The 18,132-nt window shown below is 44.4% G+C and overlaps 1 protein-coding gene across 1 annotated transcript in view; it reads right to left on the minus strand.

Moving 5' to 3' along the window:
• Window positions 1-18,132, minus strand: part of C4H10orf90 (chromosome 4 C10orf90 homolog) — a 208,945-nt gene that overhangs the window by 92,054 nt on the left and 98,759 nt on the right. Inside the window, exons 5-6 of the mRNA XM_077258381.1 lie at window positions 5,654-5,775; window positions 4,937-5,120 (exon numbers count right to left, since the gene is read on the minus strand). Of these exons, the coding sequence (XP_077114496.1) occupies window positions 4,937-5,120; window positions 5,654-5,775 (306 nt within the window). The remainder of the gene's footprint in view (window positions 1-4,936; window positions 5,121-5,653; window positions 5,776-18,132) is intronic.

Genomic DNA, 18,132 nt, shown 5'->3' on the forward strand with positions numbered 1-18,132 from the left:
ATTGGCAAAGCGCTGAGCCTTCACCTGTGACAACTTCAAATTGTCCACCACATGGTTCCAAATCTGCTGCAACCTATCCACCACAGAATCCACCCCAGGACAGTCAGAAGGCTCCACCTGACCTGAGGAAAAACGAGGATGAAAACCAGAATTACAAAAAAAAAGCGAAACCAAAGTAGCAGAACTAGCCCGATTATTAAGGGCAAACTCGGCCAATGGTAAAAAAGTAACCCAATCATCCTGATCAGCAGAAACAAAACATCTTAAATAAGTTTCCAAGGTCTGATTAGTTCGCTCGGTTTGGCCATTCGTCTGAGGATGGAAGGCCGACGAAAAAGACAAATCAATGCCCATCTTAGCACAAAAGATCCGCCAAAATCTGGACACAAACTGGCATCCTCTGTCAGACACAATATTTTCAGGGATGCCGTGCAAGCGAACCACATTCTGAAAAAATAGAGGAACCAAATCGGAGGAGGAAGGCAACTTAGGCAAGGGCACCAAATGGACCATTTTGGAAAAACGATCACACACCACCCAGATGACAGACATTGTCTGAGATACTGGAAGATCCGAAATAAAATCCATGGAAATGTGCGTCCAAGGCCTCTTCGGGACAGGCAAAGGCAAAAGCAAACCGCTGGCATGAGAACAGCAAGGCTTAGCCCGAGCACAAATCCCACAGGACTGCACAAAGGAACGCACATCCCGCGACAAGGAAGGCCACCAGAAGGACCTAGCCACCAAATCCCTGGTACCAAAAATCCCAGGATGGCCTGCCAACACCGAAGAATGAACCTCGGAAATAACTCTGCTGGTCCATCTATCTGGGACAAACAGTCTCTCTGGTGGGAACGGGCAGGTCTATCCGCCTGAAATTCCTGCAGCACTCGTCGCAAATCTGGGGAAATGGCAGACAAAATCACTCCCTCTCTGAGGATACCAGCCGGCTATGAAAATCCCGGAGAGTCAGGCACAAAACTCCTAGAAAGAGCATCAGCCTTCACGTTCTTCGAACCAGGCAGGTACGAGACCACGAAATCGAAACGGGAGGAAAACAACGACCAACGAGCCTGTCTAGGATTCAGCTGCTTGGCAGACTCGAGATAAATCAGTTTTTTGTGATCAGTCAAGACCACCACACGATGCTTAGCTCCCTCGAGCCAATGTCGCCACTCCTCAAATGCCCACTTTATAGCCAACAACTCCCGATTACCAACATCATAATTCCGCTCGGCAGGCGAAAACTTTCTTGAAAAGAAAGCACAATGCTTCATCACAAAGCCATCAGAGCTTCTCTGCGACAAAACAGCCCCTGCTCCAATCTCAGAAGCATCAACCTCGACCTGAAAAGGAAGAGAGATATCAGGCTGACATAAGACTGGAGCCGAAGAAAACCGGCGCTTCAGCTCCCGAAAGGCTTCCACGGCCGCAGGAGACCAATTAGTCACATCAGAACCCTTCATGGTCAAATCCGTCAAGGGTTTAACCACGCCAGAAAAATTAGCAATGAAGCGACGGTAAAAATTGGCAAAACCCAAGAACTTCTGAAGACTCTTAACAGATATAGGCCGAATCCAGTCATGAATAGCCCGGACCTTGACTTGGTCCATCTCAATAGTAGAAGGAGAAAAAATAAAACCCAAAAAGGAAACCTTCTGTACTCCGAAGAGACATTTTGAGCCCTTCACAAATAACGCATTGGCACGCAGGACCTGAAATACCATCCTGACCTGCTTCACATGGGACTCCCAATCATCAGAAAAGACCAAAATGTCATCCAGATACACAATCATAAATTTATCCAGATATTCTCGGAAGATGTCATGCATGAAGGACTGAAACACAGAAGGACCATTAGAAAGTCCAAAAGGCATCACCAAGTACTCAAAATGGCCTTCGGGCGTATTAAATGCTGTTTTCCATTCATCATCCTGCTTAATACGCACAAGGTTATACGCACCATGAAGATCTATCTTGGTGAACCAACTGGACCCCTTAATCCGAGCAAACAGATCAGACAATAATGGCAAAGGATACTGAAATTTGACCGTGATTTTATTTAGAAGACGATAATCTATACAAGGTCTCAGAGAACCATCCTTCTTGGCCACAAAAAATAATCCTGCACCAAGAGGGGAGGAGGACGGGCGAATATGTCCCTTCTCCAAAGACTCCTTTATATAACTCCGCATAGCGGCATGTTCTGGTACAGACAAATTAAAAAGTCATCCCTTAGGGAACTTACTACCAGGAATCAAATTTATAGCACAATCACAATCCCTATGAGGAGGCAGGGCACCGGATCTGGGCTCATCAAATACATCCTGGTAGTCCGACAAAAACTCAGGGACCCCAGAAGGAGTGGAAGAAGCAATTGACACCAAAGGAGCATCGCCATGAATCCCCTGGCAACCCCAACTTGACACAGACATAGCTTTCCAATCCAGGACTGGATTATGGGCCTGCAGCCATGGCAGACCCAACACGACAACATCATGCAAATTATGCAGCACAAGAAAGCGAATCACCTCCTGATGTACAGGAGTCATGCACATGGTCACTTGAGTCCAATACTGAGGCTTATTCTCAGCCAATGGTGTAGCATCAATTTCCCTCAGTGGAATAGGGAATTTTAAAGGCTCCAGGACCAAACCACAGCGCCTGGCAAACGACAAATCCATCAGATTCAGGGCAGCACCTGAATCCACAAAAGCCATAACCGAGTAGGACGACAGAGAACAAATTAAAGTAACAGACAAAATGAATTTAGGTTGTATAGTACCAACGGTGACAGATTTAGCGATTTTTTTTAAGCGCTTAGAGCATGCTGAGATAACATGAGCAGAATCACCACAGTAAAAGCACAACCCATTTTGACGTCTATGACTTTGCCGCTCAATTCTGGTCAGAATTCTGTCACATTGCATAGACTCAGGTTTCTCTTCAGAAAACACCGCCAGATGGTGCGCAGGTTTGCGCTCCCGCAAACGCCGATCAATCTGAATGGCCAAAGTCATTGAGTCATTCAGACTTGCAGGCGTGGGGAACCCCACCATAACATTCTTAATGGCTTCAGAAAGACCTTCTCTGAAATTTGCAGCCAGGGCACACTCATTCCATTGAGTAAGCACTGACCATTTCCTAAATTTTTGACAATACACCTCTGCTTCATCCTGACCCTGAGAGAGGGCCAGCAAAGCCTTTTCTGCCTGGTTCTCAAGATTAGGTTCCTCATAAAGCAGTCCAAGCGCCAGAAAAAACGCATCCACATTCAGCAATGCAGGATCTCCTGGCGCCAGGGAGAAAGCCCAATCTTGAGGGTCGCCACGTAACAAGGAGATAACAATTTTATCTTGCTGAGCGGAATCACCAGAGGAACGAGGTCTCAAAGAAAGAAATAATTTACAATTATTCTTAAAATTCAGAAACCTAGATCTATCTCCAGAAAACAACTCAGGAATAGATATTTTTGGCTCTGACATAGGACTGTGAACAACAAAATCCTGAATGCTTTGTACCCTTGCAGCAAGATGATCCATACTAGAAGTCAGACTCTGAATATCCATGTCTGCAGCTGAACTCAAAGCCACCCAGAGATTAAGGGGAGGAGAGAAGCTGGACAGACTGCAGCAAAGGAAAAAAAAAATTGCACTCAGGACTTCTCTTATCCCACTTCTGCGATGCATTAAACACTTTAGGGCCTGCTGTACTGTTATGATCCTTGGTGGCTGAGGATCACAGAACTGACTAGCTAAGTAACTGAACATAAGACAAGCTCTAGGGAGGTGGTAACTGGACTGACCGCAATCCTGATCCTAACTGCACACACTAAAGGTAGCCGGTGAACGTGCCTAAATTCTTAGACGTCTCGACGCAGCCTGAGAAACTAGCTACCCCTAGAGAGAAAGCAAAGACCTCACTTGCCTCAGAGAAATAACCCCAAAGATATAGAAAGCCCCCAACAAATAATAACGGTGAGGTAAGGGGAAAATACAAACGTAGAAATGAAACAGATTCAGCAAATGAGGCCCGCTAATACTAGATAGCAGAAGATAGATAGGAAACTGTGCGGTCAGTAGAAAACCCTATACAAAATATCCACGCTGAGAATTCAAGAAACCCCACACCAACTAACGGTGTGAGGGGAGGAACTCAGCCCCCTAGAGCTACCAGCAAGCGAGGAAATCACATACTAGCAAGCTGGACAAAGACTAATAATAAACCAAGAAACACATTGAACACTGATGAGCAAAAAATGAACAAACAGAAACTTAGCTTCTCTTGGAGAGACTAATAACGAAGGTAGTCAGGAGAGATCAAAATAGCACTGAATACATCGACAGCAGGCAAACACCCGAAAGTCCAGGTGAGCTAAATAGGAAACCAACTAGCAGATAACGAGACAGCTGATCCCAGCCACAGACCCGCAGAATGACAAAAAGAGCCACCAGAGGGAGCCCAAAGATAGCACTCACACAGTACCACTTGTGACCACAAGAGGGAGCCCAAAAACAGAGTTCACAAAAGGGAATTTCTCTGAGGCAAGGTAAGGCTTCTATTTCTATCTTTAGGGGTAGTTAGCTCTTAGGCTGTGAAGAGGCGTCTAGGGAGAGTTAGGTACGCTCCACGGCTATTTCTAGTGTGTGTGATAGGAGTAGGGTTTGCGGTCAGCAGAGTTCCCACTTCCCCAGAGCTTGTCCCTATTTCAAGTTTAACCATCAGGTCATTCCGGGTGCTCCTAACCACCATGTCCATAACAGGGAACTCCTGCTGACTTTCTGCAGCTTAACTATCCACTAGATTAATAATAGTGTGATTGATTATTGGTGGTCCAACCACTGGGATCCCATCTGACCATGAAACCATAGTGTAAATTTTATTCAAGAAATACAATTTATGCAATAGACTCTAATCTAATGTGTATTAAACTTACCACTTAGGGGATGAGGAATGGTGAAGATTTTTCTCTTTTCATTTATTAATATTAATGGATGCTTTTGAAGAGTCGAGTTTCGATCCTGCTTCTGTTTTTTTCGATGCCGTGCCATACGCTCCAGTTTTTGAACGCGTTCTTGCGAGTTATTGATGAAGTCCGGCCTGTGATGTTCTAGGGCTTCCTTTACGAGGAAGAGAAAATATATAAGGTTTTGTGTTGAGTGCTGATATAACGCCAACTACTGCCGTGAATTTACCCTCCTGCATGGCATCACTTACATAGTAAAGCAGGAGGAACTACTCTGAAATCTGTTGCCTTCCTAAATCTTATCTACAGTAGATTTTTCCTCATAGGATAGCCTATACTTGGCCAGTTGTCAAGAGATGAATTTATATGTTTAACTATTGTTTAGCCTCTTTTACATGGTCTCTCCTGTATCCGCTGTATGCAAGGGAGAAACAATATATTTGAACCGCAGACTGCACTGTTATCTACAGTATGGAAGGATTTCATCACTAAAAACTTCTTAGGTGATTTATCACCATTATTATGGATTCAGTGGATTCAGCGGCCGTGCCGCTTCCATCAGGTTTCTACTGTAAGACAAATAAGAAGAACCACAGTCGAACTGTAAGAATCCAGAATTGGAAGAATTGGAAGTGATGACCTAGTTGTGAAGAAAGTTAAGAATGATCGAAACTTTATCTACTGTACCTGTAAACTCATGTTTTCGTGTAGCGGTTTGCCACCTGGCTTGTTTTCCGTTAGTTCTGGCACCGGCACGTTCTCTTTATCACTCCTTCCAATATTTCCACACGACTTCCTCCACTTGTAACCTGCAAAAGGAAAATGTAACTATTAAAATACAAAAGGTATTATTTTATCCCTATGAATCGTGACTACAGGGCACTAATTAGTATAATATTATTGCCTAAAGAGTACAGACTGTTCTTTACTTACCGCTGCTTGTGTGGACACTGATAAATGAATAAGTCATAAAATTCTCCCTCACTTCTAATCCAAGACGTATATAATGGAGGAACTACTGTATATAGGTGATTATTAAAGGGGTTGACACAAAAAGACAGTCTCGGTCACTATGCTCTATTATGTGTATGTCAAAAAGTGGAGTCACTTGTTTGGTACCCAAAAGCCAAGCGTCATAAGTAAGAAAGTGATAAAACAACACCCGTCTGGCTGTCCCATCTTATCCATTTATTCCATGGTCAACCAATCACAAGCTCTCATACCGCCCAATGTTTTTCAGAATACAGATCACCATTGTCAATCCCTAAAATTCAGCATGATGTTGGATCGACATTTACACAAATTTTGATTATGGCAGCAGATCATTGGCAGTTCCAAAGGTGGAGTGGTTTAATATAAGGTGTGAGGGACAAGGGAGAATCCATTTTGGATTTTAAGTCTCCCTCTACTCCTGAAATGTGCCCCCACCCTTGGGATTCCCCAGGCTCTTTGTTTTCTTTTAATTACATGAGCTAGGACAAGCTCTTTTGAAGTTTTAAGGGTACTGTCACACAGTGCAATTACGATCGCTACGACGGTACGATTCGTGACGTTCTAGCGATATCGTTACGATATCGCAGTGTCTGACACGCAGCAGCGATCAGGGACCCTGCTGAGAATCGTACGTCGTAGCAGATCATTTGAAACTTTCTTTCGTCGCTGGATCTCCCGCTGTCATCGCTGGATCGTTGTGTGTGACAGCGATCCAGCGATGCGTTCGCTGGTAACCAGGGTAAACATCGGGTTACTAAGTGCAGGGCCGCGCTTAGTAACCCGATGTTTACCGTGGTTACCAGCGTAAAAGTAAAAAAAAAAAAAACGTACATACTCACCATCTGATGTCCGTCAGGTCCCTTGCAGTCTGCTTCCTGCTCTGACTGTGAGCGCCGGCCGGAAAGTGAGAGCAGATCACAGCGGTGATCACCGCTGCGCTCTGCTCTCACTGTACGGCTGCACTCAGTCAAAATATGGAAAAATTATAGGTCTCAAAATGTGGAGACGCAAAAACTTTTTTGCTATAAAAAGCATCTTTTAGTGTGTGACAGCTGCAAATCATAAAAATCCGCTATAAAAAAATGCTATAAAAGTAAATCAAACCCCCCTTCATCACCCCCTTAGTTATGGAAAAATAATAAAATTTAAAAAATGTATTTATTTCCATTTTCCCATTAGGATTAGGGCTAGGGTTAGGGTTAGGGTTAGGGTTGGGGTTAGGGCTAGGGTTATGGCTAGGGCTAGGGTTAGGGTTAGGGCTAGGGTTAAGGTTAAGAATAGGGTTAGGGCTAGGGTTAGGGTGAGGGCTAGGGTTAGGGCTAGGGTTAGGGCTAGGGTTAGGGTTAGGGTTAGGGCTAGGGTTAGGGTTGGGGCTAGGGTTGGAGCTAAAGTTAGGGTTAGGGTTGGGGCTAAAGTTAGGGTTAGGGCTAAAGTTAGGGTTAGGGTTGGAGCTAAAGTTAGGGTTAGGGTTTGGTGTTATGGTTCTCAATGGCAAGAGAACATAGCCCAGCATACATAGGAACTAGCTCTTGGAAGGATGGAAACTTAAACTGACCATGAACTAAACCTGCCGCACAACTAACAGTAGCCGGGTAGCGTAGCCTGCGTTTTATCCCTAGACGCCCAGCGCCGGCCGGAGGACTAACTAATCCTGGCAGAGGAAAATATAGTCCTGGCTCACCTCTAGAGAAATTTCCCCGAAAGGCAGACAGAGGCCCCCACAAATATTGGCGGTGATTTAAGATGAAAATGACAAACGTAGTATGAAAATAGGTTTAGCAAAATCGAGGTCCGCTTACTAGATAGCAGGAAGACAGAAAGGGTACTTTCATGGTCAGCTGAAAACCCTATCAATACACCATCCTGAAATTACTTTAAGACTCTAGTATTAACTCATAACATCAGAGTGGCAATTTCAGATCACAAGAGCTTTCCAGACACAGAAACGAAACTGCAGCTGTGAACTGGAACAAAATGCAAAAAACAAACAAGGACAAAAGTCCGACTTAGCTGGAAGTTGTCTGGTAGCAGGAACATGCACAGAAAGGCTTCTGATTACAATGTTGACCAGCATGGAAGTGACAGAGGAGCAAGGTTAAATAGCGACTCCCACATCCTGATGGGAACAGGTGAACAGAAGGGATGATGCACACAAGTTCAATTCCACCAGTGGCCACCGGGGGAGCCCAAAATCCAATTTCACAACAGTACCCCCCCCTCAAGGAGGGGGCACCGAACCCTCACCAGAACCACCAGGGCGATCAGGATGAGCCCTATGAAAGGCACGGACCAGATCGGAGGCATGAACATCAGAGGCAGTCACCCAAGAATTATCCTCCTGACCGTATCCCTTCCATTTGACCAGATACTGGAGTTTCCGTCTGGAAACACGGGAGTCCAAGATTTTTTCCACAACGTACTCCAACTCGCCCTCAACCAACACCGGAGCAGGAGGCTCAACGGAAGGCACAACCGGTACCTCATACCTGCGCAACAATGACCGATGAAAAACATTATGAATAGAAAAAGATGCAGGGAGGTCCAAACGGAAGGACACAGGGTTAAGAATCTCCAATATCTTGTACGGGCCGATGAACCGAGGCTTAAACTTAGGAGAAGAAACCCTCATAGGGACAAAACGAGAAGACAACCACACCAAGTCCCCGACACAAAGCCGAGGACCAACCCGACGCCGGCGGTTGGCAAAAAGCTGAGTCTTCTCCTGGGACAACTTCAAATTGTCCACCACCTGCCCCCAAATCTGATGCAACCTCTCCACCACAGCATCCACTCCAGGACAATCCGAAGATTCCACCTGACCGGAGGAAAATCGAGGATGAAACCCCGAATTACAGAAAAAAGGAGACACCAAGGTGGCAGAGCTGGCCCGATTATTGAGGGCAAACTCCGCTAAAGGCAAAAAAGCAACCCAATCATCCTGATCTGCAGACACAAAACACCTCAAATATGTCTCCAAAGTCTGATTCGTCCGCTCGGTCTGGCCATTAGTCTGAGGATGGAAAGCAGACGAGAAAGACAAATCTATGCCCATCCTAGCACAGAATGCCCGCCAAAATCTAGACACGAATTGGGTTCCTCTGTCAGAAACGATATTCTCCGGAATACCATGCAAACGAACCACATTTTGAAAAAACAGAGGAACCAACTCGGAAGAAGAAGGCAACTTAGGCAGGGGAACCAAATGGACCATCTTAGAGAAACGGTCACACACCACCCAGATGACAGACATCTTCTGAGAAACAGGAAGATCCGAAATAAAATCCATCGAGATGTGCGTCCAAGGCCTCTTCGGGATAGGCAAGGGCAACAACAATCCACTAGCCCGAGAACAACAAGGCTTGGCCCGAGCACAAACGTCACAAGACTGCACAAAGCCTCGTACATCTCGTGACAGGGAAGGCCACCAGAAGGACCTTGCCACCAAATCCCTGGTACCAAAGATTCCAGGATGACCTGCCAACGCAGAAGAATGAACCTCAGAAATGACTTTACTGGTCCAATCATCAGGAACAAACAGTCTACCAGGTGGGCAACGATCAGGTCTATCCGCCTGAAAATCCTGCAAGGCCCGCCGCAGGTCTGGAGAAACGGCAGACAATATCACTCCATCCTTAAGGATACCTGTAGGTTCAGAATTACCAGGGGAGTCAGGCTCAAAACTCCTAGAAAGGGCATCCGCCTTAACATTCTTAGAACCCGGTAGGTATGACACCACAAAATTAAACCGAGAGAAAAACAACGACCAGCGCGCCTGTCTAGGATTCAGGCGTCTGGCGGACTCAAGATAAATTAAATTTTTGTGGTCGGTCAATACCACCACCTGATGTCTAGCCCCCTCAAGCCAATGACGCCACTCCTCAAAAGCCCACTTCATGGCCAAAAGCTCCCGATTCCCAATATCATAATTCCGCTCGGCGGGCGAAAATTTACGAGAAAAAAAAGCACAAGGTTTCATCACGGAGCAGTCGGAACTTCTTTGCGACAAAACCGCCCCAGCTCCGATTTCAGAAGCGTCGACCTCAACCTGAAAAGGAAGAGCAACATCAGGCTGACGCAACACAGGGGCGGAAGAAAAGCGGCGCTTAAGCTCCCGAAAGGCCTCCACAGCAGCAGGGGACCAATCAGCAACATCAGCACCCTTCTTAGTCAAATCAGTCAATGGTTTAACAACATCAGAAAAACCAGCAATAAATCGACGATAAAAGTTAGCAAAGCCCAAAAATTTCTGAAGACTCTTAAGAGAAGAGGGTTGCGTCCAATCACAAATAGCCCGAACCTTGACAGGATCCATCTCGATGGAAGAGGGGGAAAAAATGTATCCCAAGAAGGAAATCTTTTGAACCCCAAAAACGCACTTAGAACCCTTCACACACAAGGAATTAGACCGCAAAACCTGAAAAACCCTCCTGACCTGCTGGACATGAGAGTCCCAGTCATCCGAAAAAATCAGAATATCATCCAAATACACGATCATAAATTTATCCAAATAATCACGGAAAATATCATGCATAAAGGACTGAAAGACTGAAGGGGCATTTGAAAGGCCAAAAGGCATCACCAAATACTCAAAGTGGCCCTCGGGCGTATTAAATGCGGTTTTCCACTCATCCCCCTGCTTAATTCGCACCAAATTATACGCCCCACGGAGATCTATCTTAGAGAACCACTTGGCCCCCTTTATGCGAGCAAACAAATCAGTCAGCAGTGGCAACGGATATTGATATTTAACCGTGATTTTATTCAAAAGCCGATAATCAATACACGGCCTCAAAGAGCCATCTTTCTTAGACACAAAGAAAAAACCGGCTCCTAAGGGAGATGACGAAGGACGAATATGTCCCTTTTCCAAGGACTCCTTTATATATTCTCGCATAGCAGCATGTTCAGGCACAGACAGATTAAATAAACGACCCTTAGGGTATTTACTACCCGGAATCAAATCTATGGCACAATCGCACTCCCGGTGCGGAGGTAATGAACCAAGCTTAGGTTCTTCAAAAACGTCACGATAGTCAGACAAGAATTCAGGAATCTCAGAGGGAATAGATGACGAAATGGAAACCAAAGGTACGTCCCCATGCATCCCCTTACATCCCCAGCTTAACACAGACATAGCGTTCCAGTCGAGGACTGGGTTATGAGATTGCAGCCATGGCAATCCAAGCACCAACACATCATGTAGATTATACAGCACAAGAAAGCGAATAATCTCCTGATGATCCGGATTAATTCGCATAGTTACTTGTGTCCAGTATTGTGGTTTATTACTAGCCAATGGGGTGGAGTCAATCCCCTTCAGAGGTATAGGAGTTTCAAGAGGCTCTAAATCATACCCACAGCGTTTGGCAAAGGACCAATCCATAAGACTCAAAGCGGCGCCAGAGTCGACATAGGCATCCGCGGTAATAGATGATAAAGAACAAATCAGGGTCACAGATAGAATAAACTTAGACTGAAAAGTGCCAATTGAAACTGACTTATCAAGCTTCTTAGTACGCTTAGAGCATGCTGATATAACATGAGTTGAATCACCACAATAAAAGCACAACCCATTTTTTCGTCTAAAATTCTGCCGTTCGCTTCTGGACAGAATTCTATCACATTGCATATTCTCTGGCGTCTTCTCGGTAGACACCGCCAAATGGTGCACAGGTTTGCGCTCCCGCAGACGTCTATCGATCTGGATAGCCATTGTCATGGACTCATTCAGACCCGCAGGCACAGGGAACCCCACCATAACATCCTTAACGGCATCAGAGAGACCCTCTCTGAAATTCGCCGCCAGGGCGCACTCATTCCACTGAGTAAGCACAGACCATTTACGGAATTTTTGGCAGTATATTTCAACTTCATCTTGCCCCTGAGATAGGGACATCAAGGCTTTTTCCGCCTGAAGCTCTAAATGAGGTTCCTCATAAAGCAACCCCAAGGCCAGAAAAAACGCATCCACATTGAGCAACGCAGGATCCCCTGGAGCCAATGCAAAAGCCCAATCTTGAGGGTCGCCCCGGAGCAAGGAAATCACAATCCTGACCTGCTGAGCAGGATCTCCAGCAGAGCGAGATTTCAGGGACAAAAACAACTTGCAATTATTTTTGAAATTTTGAAAGCAAGATCTATTCCCCGAGAAAAATTCAGGCAAAGGAATTCTAGGTTCAGATATAGGAACATGAACAACAAAATCTTGTAAATTTTGAACTTTCGTGGTGAGATTATTCACACCTGCAGCTAAACTCTGAATATCCATTTTAAACAGGTGAACACAGAGCCATTCCAGGATTAGAAGGAGAGAGAGAGAGGAAGGCTGCAATATAGGCAGACTTGCAAGTGATTCAATTGAAAGCACACTCAGAACTGAAGGAAAAAAAAAAAAAAAAAAAAATTTTTCAGCAGACTTCTTTTTTCTCTCCTTTCTCTGCCAATTAATTTAACCCTTTGTGGGCCGGTCAAACTGTTATGGTTCTCAATGGCAAGAGAACATAGCCCAGCATACATAGGAACTAGCTCTTGGAAGGATGGAAACTTAAACTGACCATGAACTAAACCTGCCGCACAACTAACAGTAGCCGGGTAGCGTAGCCTGCGTTTTATCCCTAGACGCCCAGCGCCGGCCGGAGGACTAACTAATCCTGGCAGAGGAAAATATAGTCCTGGCTCACCTCTAGAGAAATTTCCCCGAAAGGCAGACAGAGGCCCCCACAAATATTGGCGGTGATTTAAGATGAAAATGACAAACGTAGTATGAAAATAGGTTTAGCAAAATCGAGGTCCGCTTACTAGATAGCAGGAAGACAGAAAGGGTACTTTCATGGTCAGCTGAAAACCCTATCAATACACCATCCTGAAATTACTTTAAGACTCTAGTATTAACTCATAACATCAGAGTGGCAATTTCAGATCACAAGAGCTTTCCAGACACAGAAACGAAACTGCAGCTGTGAACTGGAACAAAATGCAAAAAACAAACAAGGACAAAAGTCCGACTTAGCTGGAAGTTGTCTGGTAGCAGGAACATGCACAGAAAGGCTTCTGATTACAATGTTGACCGGCATGGAAGTGACAGAGGAGCAAGGTTAAATAGCGACTCCCACATCCTGATGGGAACAGGTGAACAGAAGGGATGATGCACACAAGTTCAATTCCACCAGTGGCCACCGGGGGAGCCCAAAATCCAATTTCACAACAGTTTGGATTACATTTACGGTTGGGATTAGGGTTGGGATTAGAGTAAGGGGTGTGTCAGGATTAGGGGTGTCGTTTGGGTTACCATTGGGATTAGGGTTAGGAGTGTGTTTGGATTAGGTTTTCAGTTAGAATTGGAGAGTTTCCACTTTTTAGGCACATCAGGGGCTCTCCAAATGCGACATGGCATCCAATCTCAATTCCAGCCAATTCTGCGTTGAAAAAGTAAAACAGTGCTCCTTCCCTTACGAGCTCTCTCCGTGTGCCCAAACAGGGGTTTACCCCAACATATGGGGTATCAGCGTACTTGGGACAAATTGGACAACAACTTTTGGGGTCCAAGTTCTCATGTTAACCTTGGGAAAATAAAAATTTGTGGGGCTAAAAATCATTTTTGTGGGAAAAAAAAGATTTTTTATTTTCATGGCTCTGCGTTGTAAACTGTAGTGAAACACTTGGGGGTTCAAAGTTCTCACAACACATACAGATAAGTTCCTTGGGAGGTCTAGTTTCCAATATGGGGTCACTTATGGGGGTTTCTTCTGTTTGGGTACATCAGGGGCTCTGCAAATGCAACGTGACACCTGCAGACCAATCCATCTAAGTCTGCATTCCAAATGGTGCTCCTTCCCTTTAGAGCTCTGCCATGTGCCCAAACGGTGGTTCCCCCCCACATATGGGGTATCAGCGTACTCAGGATAAATTGGACAATAACTTTTGGGGTCCAATTTATCCTGATACCCTTGGGAAAATACAAAACTGGGGGCTAAAAAATTTATTTTGTGAAAAAAAAAGAATTTTTATTTTCACGGCTCTGCGTTATAAACTGTAGTGAAACACTTGGGGGTTCAAAGCTCTCAAAACACATCTAGATAAGTTCCTTAGAGGGTCTACTTTCCAAAATGGTGTCACTTGTGGGGGTTTTAATGTTTAGGCACATCAGGGGCTCTCCAAACGCGACATGGTGTCCCATCTCAATTCCAGTCAATTTTGCATTAAAAAGTCAAACGGCGCTCCTTCCCTTCCGAGCTCTCCCATGCGCCCAAACAGTTGTTTACCCCCACATATCAGGTATCAGCGTACTCAGGACAAATTGCACAATTACTTTTGTGGTCCAATTTCTTCTCTTACCCTTGGAAAAATAAAAAATTGGGGCGAAAAGATCATTTTTGTGATAAAATATGATTTTTTATTTTTACAGCTCTGCATTATAAACTTCTGTGAAGCACTTGTTGGGTCAAAGTGCTCACCACACATCTAGATAAGTTCCTTAAGGGGCCTACTTTCCAAAATGGTGTCATTCATGGGGGGTTTCAATGTTTAGGCACATCAGGGGCTCTCCAAATGCAACATGGCGTCCCATCTCAATTCCAGTCAATTTTGCATTGAAAAGTCAAATGGCGCTCCTTCCCTTCCGAGCTCTGCCATGCGCCCAAACAGTGGTTTACCCCCACATATGGGGTATCAGCGTACTCAGAACAAATTGTACAACAACTTTTGGGTCCATTTTCTCCTGTTACCCTTGGTAAAATAAAACAAATTGGAGCTGAAATAAATTTTGTGTGAAAAAAAGGTAAATGTTCATTTTTATTTAAATATTCCAAAAATTCCTGTGAAACACCTGAAGGGTTAATAAACTTCTTGAATATGGCTTTGAGCACCTTGAGGGGTGCAGTTTTTAGCATGGCATCACACTTGGGTATTTTCTATCATATAGACCCCTCAAAATGACTTCAAATGAGATGTGGTCCCTAAAAAAATATCGCCAAGATCCGTTGAAGCATTCCAGAGATATAACCTCATAAAGGGACAGTGGTCAGATTTGTAAAAATCGGCCTGGTCATTAACGTTCAAACCACCCTCGGGGCTTAAGGGGTTAAATATAAAATTAAACACTGAACTTCTCCTTCAACTTCAAACCAGGAAATATGAACTATCACTGGTAATTCCGAAGTGCCAGTGCCAGTGGCGAGCCTATTTAACAGAGTGGAGTGGCCAACAGTTCTACTCCGTGCCGGAGTTCATGTAACCAGATGCTATGATCTTCTGTCCCTTCTCTGTCCTGGTCTCCCCGTGACAACAGGTGTTTAGTTTTCCTGCAGCACCCCCACAGGAGAAATGGTGCATCACAATATGTCCAATTTAATAGCTATGGTTATGTTCAATCCTCCATAGAAAGATTTAACAAATCGCATTCTTAATTTTAAAGCAACTAAAGCATGATGATTACATCATAGAACTTATGCAAATGTCAGTGGAGCAGTTGCACAAAGCAGGGAGGGCACTGCGCCTGCACTGGGCAGAGAACACAAGGTGCAAGTGCGAGATTTCAGTACAGATCACAGTAAACATTACAATAGTAAAGCCATGAAGGCTAAGGGGGTAACATTAATTATGTTTAGGGTGAATTGCTGGAGCATTTGCAAGATAATTTTTATAGCAGAGCCATCTTGAATATCTATATATTAAATACCTATTCTGCACCCACATAGGTTTGTCTAAAAATGTTTTACAGTACCAGGATTTAGCCATTCTGATGTGGATTTTCATAGTAAGCACACCAGCCTTATCAGGTCTAATATATATATATATATATATATATATATATATATATATATATATATATATATATATATATATATATTTTATTTATTTTTTTAATACCGTAATATAATTGGTATTGTGACATTTGAGGAGAGGTCTGCTTTATTGTACAGGAATCCTAATACCAATGTGATTATATGGGGCGGAATTTGCGCAATTAATAGGTCTTGAGATGTAAATGCTGTCACTGATCTATTGTCTGGCCACTGTGCGATCAATAAACAAATTGTAACATGTTGTCTTCTGAAAAGAGTATTTATTCCTCCAACACAAATGGTGAACACGACAATGATTTATCCAGAGAGAATTCGCCTGTATTGAAGGGTTTGGGATTGAACAAGTTGTAAATGCTATTAACGGTCTAGAATTTATTTTATCGTATCTCTTAACAAAAAAGTTGTCGATATTCTTTTTGTCTGTGGTGGAGCGAATACAAGGTTTCACTCTATGTTAGTAACGTTTATACATGGACATATATGTATATACCATATATATATATATATACCATATATATACACACACACACACACACACACTGTCTCTCATATACATATATATACACTGCTCAAAAAAATAAAGGGAACACTTAAGCAACACAATGTACCTCCAAGTCAATCAATCACACTGTGAAATAAACCTGTCCAGTTATGAAGCAACACTGATCGTTAATTAATTTCTCCTGCTGTTGTGCAAATGGAACAGACAAGGGGTAGAAATGATCGGCAATTAGCAAGACAACCATTAAAAAGGAGTGGTTCTGCAGGGGGTGACCACAGACCATTTCTCTGTTCTCATCCTTTTTGGCTGTTGTTTTGGTCACTTTTGCATTTTGTCATTGCTCTCACCCCTAAAGGTATGTACAGTAGAATGAGGCGGTGTCTACAACCCACAGAAGTTGCTCAGGTAGTGCAGCTCATCCAGGTTGGCACATCAATGCAAGCTGTGACAAGAAGGGTAGCTATGTCTGTCAGCACTGTGTCCAGAGCATGGAGCAGATACTAAGAGGCAGGCCATATACCAGGAGACATGGAGGGAGTTGTAGGAGGGCAACAACCTAGCAGCAGGACCGCTACCTCCTCCTTTGTGCAATGAGGAACAGAAGGAGCAGTGCCAGAGCCCTGCAAAATGACCTCCAGCAGCCAATAACATCCATGTGTCTGCTCAAATGGTCAGAGACAGATTCCATGAGGGTGGTATGAGGTCCCAATGTCCACAAGTGGGTGTTTCGCTTACAGCCCAACACCATGTAGGGCAATTGGCATTTGCCAGAGAACACCAAGATTGGCAGATTCAATATTGGCTCCCTGTGCTCTTCACAGATAAGAGCAGGTACACACTGAGCACATGTGACAGACATGATGGAGTTTGGAGACACCATGGAGAATGTTCTGCTTCCTGCAACATCCTCCAGCATGACCAGTTTGGCAGTGGGTCAGTAATGGTGTAGGGAGATATTTCTTTGGAGGGCCGCACAGCCCTCCATGTGCTCGCCAGATGTACCCTGACTGACATTAGGTACTGAGATGAGATCCTCAGATCCATTGGGAGACAGAACATATGCTAGTGCGGTTGGCCCTGGGTTCCTTCTGATGCATGACAGTGCCAGACCTCATGTGGCTCAAGTGTCTCAGCAGTTCCTGCAAGATGAAGGCATTGATGCTATGGACTGGCCCGCCCATTCCCCAGACCTGAATCAAATCGAGCACATCTGTCACATCATGTCTCGTTCAATCCACCAATGCCACGTTGTACCACAGACTGTCCAGGAGTTGACTGATACTTTAATCCAGGTCTGGGAAGAGATCCCTCAGGACAGAGTCCACCGCCTCATTAGTACCATGCCCAGGCATTGTAGAGAGGCGATACAGGCATGTGGAGGCCACACAGACTACTGAGCATCATTTCCACTGAAGTTGGATCAGCCTGTAAATTGATTTTGCACTTTGATTTTGAGTATCATTCTAAATTCAGACCTCCATTTATGTGATATTAATTTAAATTTACATTGATCATTTTTATTTTTTATTGTTCTCAACGCATTCTACTCTTTCAGAGTGCTCTGGACCTCAGACTTGGCCAAAGGTTCACCTTCCAACAAGACAATGACCCTAAGCACACAGCTAAAATAACAAAGGAGTGGCTTCAGAACAACTCTGTGACCATTCTTGACTGGCCCAGCCAGAGCCCTGACCTAAACCCAATTGAGCATCTCTGAAGATACCTGAAAATGGCGTCCACCAGGGCCGGACTGGGACTAAAATTCAGCCCTGGCATTTGAAGTTACACAGGCCCACTTGTCACATGGTGACTGTATAATATCTTTGTACACTTGTAGGCAGGGCCGGTTTTAGGCAAAGTGGGGCCCT

This window comes from Ranitomeya variabilis, chromosome 4 (assembly GCF_051348905.1).
Source record: "Ranitomeya variabilis isolate aRanVar5 chromosome 4, aRanVar5.hap1, whole genome shotgun sequence".
NCBI classification, from domain to species: domain Eukaryota; kingdom Metazoa; phylum Chordata; class Amphibia; order Anura; family Dendrobatidae; genus Ranitomeya; species Ranitomeya variabilis.